General features: G+C 40.9%; 1 protein-coding gene and 1 pseudogene across 3 annotated transcripts in view; one reads left to right on the top strand and one right to left on the bottom strand.

Annotated features, from left to right (window-relative positions):
- Window positions 1-1,694: 1,694 nt before the first annotated feature.
- On the bottom strand, window positions 1,695-4,634 carry LOC137230714 (cofilin-2 pseudogene; annotated as a pseudogene).
- A 96-nt stretch (window positions 4,635-4,730) lies between these two features.
- The window catches only part of TMEM135 (transmembrane protein 135), a 247,947-nt gene continuing 239,694 nt past the window's right edge, over window positions 4,731-12,983 (top strand). The window contains exon 1 of one of the 3 annotated variants that reach the window (XM_067750649.1): window positions 4,731-5,077. In XM_067750649.1, coding sequence (XP_067606750.1) covers window positions 4,937-5,077 — 141 coding nt within the window. In that variant the 5' untranslated portion in view covers window positions 4,731-4,936. The remainder of the gene's footprint in view (window positions 5,078-12,983) is intronic. The other 2 variants (XM_067750648.1, XM_067750646.1) reach the window with 2 other exon arrangements.

The following is a 12,983-nucleotide window of genomic DNA, read 5'->3' on the forward strand; positions in this document are numbered from 1 at the left end:
AGCCCGTGAGCCACAACTACTGAGCCCTCGTGCCGCAGCTACTGAAGCCCGCATACCTAGAGCCCATGCTCTGCAACAAGAGAAGCCACCACAATGAGAAGCCTGTGCACTGCAACGAAGAGTAGCCCCCGCTCGCTGCAACTAGAGAAAGCACGCGTGCAGCAACAAAGATCCAACACAGCCAAAAATAAACAAAAATAAAAATAAATAAATTTATTTAAAAAAAAAAGGAATAAATGGCCCATGTAGGTACAATGTGTAACTTTACCCTTAAAATTATTGGCAACATTATGAGAAAACTTTCTTCTGAATAACAGCCTTATATATCTTATAATACCATATAAAGGAATTTACAAATGTAAACTACTGATTTATTGCAAACTGTTCCTTTTGTATTTTTTTGGTTTTAATCCTAAAGCACACATCATCATCCCTGAGAATTTATTAATGCCTCCCTGTTCTGGAGTCTCTATAGCAGCACCAGTCAAGATAGAGAGTACCCTTTCCATTTGTTTGAATCCGAGAGTTTGCCTGAAATTGCCCCTTGACCATCCAACTCTTTAGCACTGTCATTTTTGGCACCTGTGACAACAATAACTGTTCTTCTCAAATATCTTCAAGCTTCAAGTCTCCATTTAACAGTTAATTAAAAGAAATTGCATGCTTTTAATTTTAATTTTAAATTTTCTTTATTTCTTGGTATGTATTTGCTGTGCCACATGGTAAACATTATGCTTACCATTATGCACACATTACTATTCCTGTAATTTCTGTGGACAAGCTTATGCTGTGTTTCTGATCCTCTCATATTTTGAATTGGAGATTTTTTTTTTAAATTGTGATTATCTTGTTCCTATTCTACCATTGTATATTGGGTATGTTAAAGAGGGAGATAACTTGAACATGAGAGCTGTATTTGATCCTACAGAAGATCCTGGATGTTGAACAAGATGGAGTAAATGGATGGAAATTTAGGTTCTTCCCCTTGAGAAGGAGAGGGTATGTTTATCTGGGGAAAAAGGATGTGTCCAGATGTTTGGGCAGCCAGAGGCATAGGACTACGGCAGACACTTCTGGGTGCCTCCAGTATGTGTTCTTTTCATTTTGCTTGGTAATAAAACCTGAAATATTATCTGGGCATTTGTTCAACCAATAAAAAAAGATTACATTTCCCAGCCTCTCTTGCAACTAAGTGTGGCCATGTGACTAAGATTTGGGCAGTGAGTTGTAAGGAAAAGTGGCTTGCATAGGTTTCCTGGGAGGTTTTCTTAAAGAGAGGAAGTTATGTCCTCTCTTCCTCTTTGGCTGGTCTTCCTGGCTAGCACATGGATGTCATGGTTCAAGGTGAAGCAGCCAACTTATAAGTTAGGATGGAAATCACAGGTAATAGTCTGCAGAGCAACCTGTCAGAAGTCAGGGACCCTTGATGGGTATGAAGCCACCATCGTAGACTAAGACTGTCTATATTTTTTTTATTTTTTATTTATTTTTTTAACATCTTTATTGGGGTATAATTGCTTTACAATGGTGTGTTAGTTTCTGCTTTATAACAAAGTGAATCAGTTATACATATACATATGTTCCCATATCTCTTCCCTCTTAAGACTGTCTATATTTATCAGAGACAGAGAGAGAGAGACAAACTGTTTTTTTTTAATACATTTATTTATTTATTATTTATTTATTTATGTCTGTGTTGGGTCTTTGTTGTTGCGCGTGGGCTTTTCCCTAGTTTTGGCGAGCAGGGGCTGCTCTTCATTGCGATGCACGGGCTTCTCATTGCAGTGGCTTCTCTTGTTGCAGAGCACGGGCTCTAGGTGCGTGGGCTTCAGTAGTTGTGGCACGTGGTCTCAGTAGTTGTGGCTTGTGGGCTCTAGAGCTCAGGCTCAGTAGTTGTGGCACACAGGCTTAGTTGCTCTGCGGCATGTGGTATCTTCCCAGACCAGGGGTTGAACCTGTGTCCCCTGAATTGACAGGCAGATTCTCAACCACTGTGCCACCAGGGAAGTCCCCAGACAGTTAAACTTTTATCTTTTTACCACTGTTATTCTGGGCTTTCAATCTGAGTACTCCTCTTTTATTATCTTATTTAGTTTATCCTGTTATATTATTATTACACCTATCTCATATTCTCTTGTTTAGTTTTCTTATAACTTATAACTAAGTTTTCATATAACTAGTTGTTTTGTCTAAAATATGATGGGAAAGCATTCCTTGGGTTGTACATAAAATAGTATTAAACAGTCTAATGGCAATCACTGATAGGCTGCTTAAATGAATGATATTTCCTTCATTCATTGTTTAGAAAGGGCCCATTGGGGAAGGGGAAAAACCAAAACAAAATCCAACACTATTCCAATTGACTGAGCTGCAGAAGTGGAAGCGCCTTAACACCCAGATGGCATTTGACTGTCATTTTATAAGCACGGGTTTTCCATCAAGTGAGACTACTACATTGTCTCCCAATTTCTCTTCAAGTGATGAATGCTCCTTAATCTCATCCATGCCATTTACACACCACTTGTGTTTAATATATGTAAATTTCTTTTTAACGGCATCTTTGGAGCTAGCATAAATCATCTTGCTTTTTAAAGGTGCACTCTTAGAAGCCCAGAATATAAATATCAATACTAGGTCTTCTTTCTTAGACTCTTGTTTTGTATGTGGCATCATACAGAGCAAACTGGCAATCATTCAGAGGTAGCAACTTCACAAAAGATGTGTAGGGATCCTCTGTGGTATCACCAGTGTCATTTGCCAAGATCTGCTTTGCTTTCTCTACAATTATTTGTCCTTTCTCATCATTTAAACAGAAGAGACCTTCTTTCTTCCCTCCTTCCTTTCTTTCTTTCCTTTTAATCTTCTTTTGTATAGACGATTTCCTTATTTTCCAATTATTAAAAACTTTGATGATGTCATCATTCACTGTAACTCCAGAAGCCATAGTGCCTGGGGCTGCATTGGCAGCTCTGGCTCCAGCTCTGTGGCACTAGGAGGAGGAGAAGGAGAGGAGAGGTGGGTGGAAACCTTGTCTCTCTTGTTCACATCTGAATCTACAGAGCTTAGAACAGTGCCTGAAAATAGTATGTGCTCAGTAAATATTTGTAGAATGAATGAATGGGATTCCTCTAAAGGTTGTACATAAAAGTAATATTAAACAGTCTAATGGCAAGTTCCTGCTTTAAGAAACTTGAGAATTTGTAATTCCAAGGAAACTAGAAAGATATTTATAGGTGAGGAAACTGATATTTAGTGGGGTTATAAGACTCATAGGCCGCACAGGTTCCTTGTCATGCCAATTGTTGGCCAATATCTCTAGCCAGGTATGAGTTCTAAGACCACTGCTGCCTCTACTATGTGTACTATTTGAAGCCAAGTCCCCCTAAAACTGAGTTCCCCCACTGAGTTTATGATTAATCTCTCTATCTAAAATTTAATTTCCTTTCTTTTCCCCCCTGACCTCAATCCTGTGGTAACTGAACACTAATCAACTAGTCAGATGACTAAAACTGCTGTTGTGATAACATCATTAATGTTCTAAAACTGCTATTATAGATATCATTATTAGTGTACAAACTCAGGTTGTTTCTCCAGGGCAAGATGAGCTTACAGACCCCGAAGCCATGGACCACCTGGCCTGAGAATTCGAGACATCCTGACTCCTGAAACTACGATTAAGAAATGTCACGAGGGCTTCCCTGGTGGCGCAGTGGTTGAGAGTCCGCCTGCAGATGCAGGGGACGCGGGTTTGTGCCCCGGTCCGGGAAGATCCCACATGCCGCGGAGCGGCTGCGCCCGTGAGCCATGGCCGCTGAGCCTGCGCGTCTGGAGCCTGTGCTCCGCAACAGGAGAGGCCACAACAGTGAGAGGCCCGCGTATCGCAAAAAAAAAAAAAAAAAAAGAAAAAAAAGAAATGTCACGAGATGTTGATTAATCCTAGCCTCTTTGTTTTTCCTTTTTACGAAACCCCTAACTCAAAGGCCAAGTGGGAGTGTATCTGAGGCTTGTCTCCCACCCCCTTGCTTGGCGCCCTGCAATAAACCTTTACTTTGCTGCAAACACCTCCTGTCAGAGTCTGGCTTTCTGAGCCTGGGGCATGTGAGTCCTTGCTGGGTTACATATTTGGCTGACGAGCACCTGTGATGTATGCTGTAGACAGGACTGCTCAGTGGCCCAGGGTTTGGAGAGGACGACCTACTACTGTCCTTTCCCCATACAGGAAGTGCAAGAACACAGCTAACAGATTTTTCAAGCATTCTCAGGCAGTGCAGAGTTTAGAAAGCCCAGTAATTGGGAGCAGTTTCGTCCCAACCAGCAGGCAGCCTTAGCTATTTATTACCTGGCACTCTAGGGTAGCAGAGCTGGCAGTTCTGAGGAGGATGGTTGTCCAGGCTCTCCTCTGGCAATCGTCTTCCTCCACCAGCTCCCAACAAAAACATTTAATCCCTTTCTTCCACTGCTCTCAGTTCTACTTGGTTGGGCTTTTAGAGGACAGAGACTGGAGTCCAATATTACGCAAGTCGCCTATCTTTGTACATCTTTCTCGGCGCGCTCGCGCCGGCGCGGAGCTAAAGGAGGGGGTGGTGGGCGCGTCCCCGAGCTGCGCTCTCTCACCTTCTGGCCCCCGCGCCGAGCCAGGCTCCGAGAGGCGGGCGCGCGCCCCGGGCCGAGGCCGCTTGAGGGAGCGCGCACGCTCCGCCTCTCCCCGCCTCCCTGATGCGCGCCCCGCCCCCTCGAGCTGCCGTGCTCTGAGCGCTCAACCTCGGAGGACTTTGGCCCAGAGTAACCCCGCTCGCTTGAGCTTTCCCCTCTATTCCGCGCCTACCCCCGGCACGCCCTGAGAGCCCGCGGCGGTTGGGCGCTCGCTGCCCGCCCCTCTTCCTCCCTGCCGAGCTTCGGCTCACCCCCTCCCGGCCCCTGCGCGCGGCACCTCGTCATGGCGGCCCTCAGCAAGTCCATCCCTCATAACTGCTACGAGATCGGCCACACTTGGCATCCTTCCTGCGGGGTCTCCTTCGTGCAGATCACCAGGGGCGCCCTGGAGGAGTCCCTGAAGATCTATGCTCCCCTGTACTTGGTGAGACCCATCAGCTCCTCCCCCAGGGCGAGTTTAGTGTGGAGAATGGGCCAGGGCGTGCAGTCGTGCTCCGGAGGGGCCCGGGGCACTCGCCCCGTGTCGATTTCTCATTGGGAGGGGTCAGGGTATTTTTGGCGGCGGTGGGTGGGATGGGGGGAGATCGCGAGGGGCGGATATCCCAGATCCTACGGGGGGGCGGGAGAAGGGGGAGGGGAATTAGAAGTTGAGCTGTCATCTGAATGCCTGTTGGGGAGAAGATGGGTTCCCAACTTCAGGATTAAGTTTGGGGCCCTTAAAATTGTGAGTTCAGAGGCCTGCGTTATTTTCCCTCCCTCCTGCCCTGTGGAGAGGTGTTGTAGGTCAGCGAGGCGATGAGAAATGGCCTGCAATCATTCCGCATCTAATTCCCCCTGTTTGGGCGGCCTCCTCCCCAATTTTTTTTTTTTTTTTTTGAGGGCATATTGGGCATCAAGTCCCTGTGGCCTCAGATCTTGTCTCAGTTTGGGATGAGAGGATCGTAGCTTGAGGGTTTTGCAAGTGTTTTTGCAAGTTCACAAAGTGGTCTCCTGGTTGAGACTTTGCTTGGTGTTTTAAAGGGTGGTTCCAGTCTTTGAGTCAGTGAAAAATGTTTAGGAGATCTGACTTAATGTCAGGTAGGTCCTTCATTACACAGCTTTACCTGTGGGGCAATCTAAGTTTGGAGTTTTAAATAGAGAATATTTGGAAATACGTGTTTGTATCATGGAAAATTGTTAAAGAAGTTTGTTCTTAAATGTTCTCTCCAGCATCTCTTTTTTTTTCAATAATCTCATCCTTGGTATTAAAGATTTATTGCTTTGGCTATTGAAGTTCATTCTCTTATTTTCTTGCCCAATAGAGCCTGTGTCCTAAGAAGGCAAAGGTATATTTATTTTTGGTATGTTTTCTAAAAGTTCCATCCAATGTTCAGTGGATGGTCAATTCTTACTTCTCATTGAGTAATGATTTAGATTTATACCCTAATATTCCTGAAGGTGTGTCATGACCATATCTGTAGTACTTCTTGAAAAGTCTGATTATTTATTACAGAGATAACAGAGGAGAAGATGGTAACTTTCTCTGAGCTAGCGGAAGCCAGTTCATTTGTGTCATATATACTTACGCTTTTCAAACTTTAATGTGTGTTAGGAATCCACTGGGGGAGAATGTTAAAATGGGGGTTCTGATTCAGTCGATCTGGGTGGGGCCTGAGATTCTGCATTTCTAACAAACTCCCAGGTAATATTAATACTTCTGGACCAAGAGCCACAGTTTGAATAGTTAGGCTCTAGAGTAAAGGCTGATAATAAACTTATCATTGGAGCTGTAAATGTCTTCCTTGATTTTCTTTGGCCAAGATCCATGTTTATCTGCTTTTCCACATGAATTGTGGCCAGTCCGTAGCTCAATTTTTTTTTTTAAATAGAATATCTACAAACATGAGTGCGCTCTTGATGTATTCAATAATACAGAGATTGTTCCTTCCCTTAGAGGATTATGAGGTTTGTGGGGAGAGAGTTTATGGTGTGTAATTTCTCCCTCTGAAAATCCATAGCACTTTTATTGTACCTCACATATTCATTCATCCATTCATTCAACAATTGTTTGTTGAGGGCCTGATGTTTTTCACATTTACAGCCTAGATACTTTATTGGTTATGTTTCCTGATAGGGTATTTCGGGGGACAACAGGAACATGAGCAATGGAAGCCCACCTTCTATTCCAGTAGGTGGGCTGGGGTCAAGGGGGGGTCAAGAAAAGTTTGTGTTTTACCATTATGTCTCCAGCTAGATTAAATACTTCTTGAGGACAGATTCTCGATCTTATTTGGCCTTGTAATATCTGTATTCAAGATAGCTGGGTCGCTATTCAAGAGTGGTTGTGAAGTAAAATTAGTGGGAACTGACCAGTATTTTATTTTAAGCGAAATAGAAGAGAATAGAAAAAAATTAGAGTCCACTGCAGGTGGTATGGATAAGCATTATTTCATGACAGTTTTGTTTGTTGTATTTGTATGGGTTGCTGGGGCTCTTAGAGCATATACCAACACTTTGCTCATTGTCAGTGTTAGGTAGTTGTTGATTAAATGTGTAATCCAGGGTACCAAGATACAAGGTGGTGTGGGAAGAAGTGGGCTTTTAAAAGGGATCAGCCACTTCTGATTTTGAATCTCAGCTTCATCAGTTACTAGCTCTTTGACTTTGTGCAAGTTACTTTGTCTTTCTCTGTGAGAATTAAGTGAAATAATGCACTGAAGATGTATCATGTTTCCTAGTTCATAATAGGTCTTGAATAATTCAGCATTTTTTTCTTCCTCATTCTCTCAGTGGCACTTAAGTTAGGTGTGAAGTTCATTGAGGGCGGCTAGGGAGGGCTCCTTGGAAGAAGTAGCATTTGACTTGGGCCTTGAAGATAAGGAGGTACAGACATTGATTCATGTATTGATTCATGTATTAGATATTTATAGGATACCTATTCTTAATGGAGCGGAGGGAGAATAGTGTGAATTGAGGCAGAAATCTAAGTGGTTTCGTAAAAGAATAGTACATGTATTGATTGGCTGAAACAGAAGTTTTGTGTATAGCTGTATGAGTAATAACAACTCTTATTTATTGAACATTCATATGCTTAAACCTTCACGTATTTTCTCTTATTTAATCCTTACACAACTCTGTCTTATCTCCATTTCATAGGTAGGAAAACTGAAGATTAGAGACATTAAGCAGTTTCCAAGATTCAGAGCTAGTAAGGGAAAGGAAAGGTGTTTTTTTTTTTTTTTTTTGACTCAAAGACTGAAGGCCAGGCTAAAGGTGCCATTGAGATTTTTTTTTGAACAAAGGGGTTACAAGTACAGAATGGTGCTTTCAGATGATGAATCTGGTCGAAATGGGTAGACGGGATTGGAAAGACTGTTTAGGAGTTGATGCAGTAGATTCACTCAAGTGGTAGAAAGAATCAATTCTCATGGGATCTTACTTTGCAGCTTATTAGCAGTGTGATCTTAGGAAAATTATCTCACTTCTTTGAGCCTTAGTCTCCTTGCTTTGCAGAAGATAACTATACCCATCTCTTAGGGTTGTCATGAGGATTTAAATGGATAATAGTGTGTTGGAATAGCAGCTATCATGTAGTGGGGCCCTAATCAAGCGTTGCTGTTATTAAAATAGTGCATTCGTTGTGATCTGTATCTCCACCTCTAGTTAGAATGGTGGTTTGTATTCAGAACTAGCACGGTACTTCAGTAGGTGCTTCAGGAAGTGTCTGAATGAGTGCAGGTATGAATGAATGAATTCATGAATAATTCAGGAGTGAGGAGATAGTATTTGGCAGGTCTAAGGTAGTGCCAGAGAGAATGGAAGGGCAGTTTTAGAGGCATTTCACAGGAGAGGCATTTCATAGGAAGAACGAACAGACTTAGAGACTGAGAATATTAGGGCAGTGTGAGGGCTTGTTTATGCTTCCAGGATTTCAAGTCTGATGCTGTTGCCATCATTGATAGAAAAGGAGAAGTTTAAGGGAAGCTGGGTTGGGGGAAAATTTTAGTCAAGAGTGTTTTCTGGAGCCTATATATATATCTGCTTGTATATCTGCTTTTCATTTGAAATATTACCATGTGTGTTGTACTAAACTGATTCGTTTTGTTCCTTTCAGGTTTACTCTTTTCAAAAAAAAAATTTTTTTTTTTAATTTATTTATTTAGTTATTTGGCTGCGCCTGGTCTTAGTTGTGGCATGTGGGATCTTCATTGTGGTGTGTGGGATCTTTTTTTTTTTTATGTGGACCATTTTTAAAGTCTTTATTGAATTTGTTACAATATTGCTTCTTTTTTTTTTTAATGTTTTGTTTTGGCTGCTAGGCACTTGGGATCTTAGCTCCCTGACCAGAGATTGAACCCGCACCCCCTGCATTGGAAGGCAAAGTCTTAACCACTGGGCCACCAGGGAAGTCCCACGCGGGATCTTTTAGTTGCGGCATGCGGGATCTTTAGTTGCGGCATGCGAACTCTTAGTTGCAGAACGTGGGATCTGGTTTCCTGACCAGGGATTGAACCGGGGCCCCCTGCATTGGGAGCATGGGGTCTTAGCTACTGGACCACCAGGGAAGTCCCCAGATTTACTCTCTTGTTCTATACATCTGCTCTCATGCTTTTCTCATCTTGGTATCTACAGCTATTCTTGGTATTCACCTTCTAATGCTTAAACCATGTTGAAATGTAGATGGACTATTCCTTTTCACAGTGAATCTTTGTGTTTTCACGATTTGTAAAAAACATCGTCATCAATTTACTTGATGTAGTTTTTTTTTTAAAAAAAGAATCCTTCATATGTTGTAATATATGCTAATAATTTAAGTATGTACCAAAAATGTATTTCAGGAAGCTATATATATATATTTTTTGTCTTTTTTTTTTTTTACATCTTTATTGGAGTATAATTGCTTTACAATGGTGTGTTGGTTTCTGCTTTATAACAAAGTGAATCAGTTATACATATACATATGTTCCCATATCTCTTCCCTCTTGCATCTCCCTCCCTCCCACCCTCCCTATTCCACCCCTCCAGGTGGTCACAAAGCACCCGAGCTGATCTCCCTGTGCTATGCGGCTGAGGAAGCTATATTTTGAATATAGTTATTGCCACGCATTCACAATAAGTGGTACCCATCACTATACACATTCACATGAAACAGTTGTTAAACTGTTTAAACCCTTGACTACCACTAAAATTAATGAAAGCATAGTGCCCTTGGTACTTTGTGGCAAATTTAGAATACACAGTTGCCCATTTAGGAGGATGGATTCTGTGCTGTTCAAATTCTTAGGTGCCTTTTCTAAAAGGAAAGCTTGTTCAGTTGTCTCAGGTGGTTCTAAGATCTTGTTTTTCCTGGTGTCTTTCCACAGGACCTCCAGATTAGGGTACTGGCATTTATCGTTAGCTGACTTCAGAGTAGAGCCTTTCACACTTTGGGGAAGGAATGATTTAAAAACCGCTTCTTCAGCGACCTTCAGATGTTTACACCCTTCTTCAGAGTATAAAAATGTTTACTTAATATTTACTCCCCTTGAATTTTATAATCTTAACAGACTTGTTAGAGTGTAAGTTCATAAACACTTAAGCAGGAGTTGGATTTCTTAGGAATTAAAAAAACCAACAACAACTTATGGACAGTCTTTAGTTGCGAAAGTCTTGAAAACCACTGACTAAAATTTCAGTGATGGAGTTTTTTGTTTTTTTTTTTAATGTTCTCACACAGTTTTATTTTATGGAAAAAATGGTAATTCTACAAAACCTCTCAAGCTTAACTCCACTTACAAGATGGTGTTCAGATTTCTGTATTTCAGTATGACTTAGGAGGCAGGATCCTAGATTCTGGGATCAAATTGCCTATGTTAGAATTCTAGCTCACTACTTACTAGCTGGGTGACCTCAGACAAATTACCTAACTACTCTAAGCCTCAGTTTCAGTAAATTTTAACTCTGGAGGCCCTGGTGAGGATTAAATGTGGCATAATATATGAAGTGCTTCTGGCATGTAGTGTGCACTGAGTTTTTAAAGGCAGTGTTTTAGCAGGTAGAGAAAATGAGTCCAGCAATGAAACTTTTTGAAATTTTTGGTAATAGGCCATTTGTTTTTGTTTTTTACTTGAAAAAAGAGAAAGACCAAAGTCATTAAGGAATACAAACTGCTGAGAATATTTGAATTGTTTGACATTTGGAGATCATGGAATTTGTAAATATGATGGATTAATTCCCCTTTGATTTTTCCCTGAGTCCTACTTTAGGGGTGGAGGTGAGGGGGCTCATTTTATTTTTCTAGTCAATAAGTAAATGATGATTCTTTTACAAGATTTGTTATTATCCCTTTGGATGTGTAAGTTTTGTCTTTCAACTGAGCAATTAAATGATGAGTTTTCCTATTCGTCAACAAGAGATTGTGAGTGTGTTGAACTTGTTTTTCTATGTGACTTCTTGGTATTCTTTGGCTGATCTCTGTTGATTACAAAGCACACTTCCAGCACGTTGCTTCTAGTTGAAAGTTGAAGACATATTGTACTAAACACTTTGATAACTCACCCTTTTCTGTGGCCAAATCTTCTTTACTATTGTTTGCCCCTTTAGTTATCCTAAATCAGGGATAAAAATTATTGCTATTCATGTTTCTGAGTAAGTAGATTCTTATTAAAATGGATATTTGGTTGATTTAAAAAAATTTTAAAGCCTTCAACAAATCCTTAATAGGTATTTTTCAATGTCGGCATTCGTTCCTTTTGCCTCGTCACTAGAAAGTTCTTTTCAAATCAAATGGAGTGATCCTCTGTCTGGGAAAGTTTATCCTCTTCAATAGAATCAATTCATTTTGGTAGAGAGAGAAGCACACCTGGAGAAGTTAGGGATCCAAATCCACTCTGGTCATCCCCGTGGTGATAGATTTTTCCATCGGATCGCCTTCATAACCAACTCTCTAATTGATTTACTGTGGTACAGATTATTTTGAATAACCAGACCTCTTATTTACTATTTAGAAAATTATATTTTTCATGAACTTTTGACTCATTAAAATATTTTTATGATTATTTGCTGATAAACATTGATGAAAAAATATACACAAATTGAGGGGAGACGACTTGATGATTAGGTTTAGTAATATTATATATCTGAACCTTGATGGTTAGTATTGGAATATTTGTCCCCTATTCATTTACCAGTTATTTATTGAGTCTGCTATGTGCAGGCTGCTGTGTATAGCAGCTGTGTGCTATGTGGTATGGTGGAAAATAAAAAAAATGAATGGGAAATACTTCTTACATTGTAAGAAGGAGGGGAGACTAGGCATGTATTATTCTGTAATAAAATTCATTGAGATAAATACCATAAGGTACATATTAAAGTGGTTTGAGAGATGGAGGTGGAAGGTCATATTTGGCTGGGGAGATAAGGGGAAACTTAATGAGAGAGGTGGCATTTTAGTGGCCTTGAAGGGAAAACAGGATTTGGAAAGGTAGAAATAGGTGGGGGATAAGGGAGAGGAATGGCTTGAACAAAGACATTCAGGTAGAATAGGATATGGTGTGCTTTGGGGAATGGCAGGTGGAATTTGGACGTTATTTGTTGTAGTAGGCGATCGCTAAAGGTGGCCAACAGGGGTAGTATGCCTGAAGTTATTTCATAAAGTTTAATCTGGCAGTAGTATATAGAAATCTTGGATTCAGTGACTCAGATGTAAAGCAGGGGGAGGAAAGCAATGAAGCTGTAAGATTTTAAGCCTCGTTTATTGGAATATGTGCAAGGTAGTGCTTTGGAAAAAATGTCTTCAGTGCAATATGCTGGATTGCATTGGGGCATATTGAGTTTTAGCTACTAGTACGATATCTGGGTGGAAAATGACCAAGAGGCATTGAGAAATGGAGAGTTGCTGTTCTAGAGAAAAGGTGGGGTTAGAGATTTAGGTTTCATCTCTATTCTTATGACATATTCTTTATGTCGTAAGATAGAGATGAAAGTTGAAGCCCTGGTAAGTCAACAAGGAAGAGAGGTCTTTAGGTCAGCAAGGGTTTAGAAAGAGAAGACAACTTAAATGCTCATTTTTGGAGTGGAGGAAAAAGAAAAAGAAGCAGTCAGAGAGGTATGAAGAGATGGAGAAGAAAGAGTGTTGCAGAGAAGTGTCGAGCAGGGAGTTTTGGGAAGTATTGTTAAGAGGTGGGAAGAGCATGGGCTTGAATCTCAGTCCTGCCACTTACTAGCTTTGTGACCTTGAGCAAGTCTCTTAACATATGTGAACCACAGTGTTCTCATCTGTAAAATGGGGGTCAAATACCTATCTCATGTCTTTTAAAAATATGAATCAGAACACTCCAGTGGCTTTCCATCTCAGAAAATGTGAAATCTTT

The sequence above is a fragment of the Pseudorca crassidens genome, chromosome 9 (genome assembly GCF_039906515.1).
Source record: "Pseudorca crassidens isolate mPseCra1 chromosome 9, mPseCra1.hap1, whole genome shotgun sequence".
In the NCBI taxonomy this organism is placed as follows: domain Eukaryota; kingdom Metazoa; phylum Chordata; class Mammalia; order Artiodactyla; family Delphinidae; genus Pseudorca; species Pseudorca crassidens.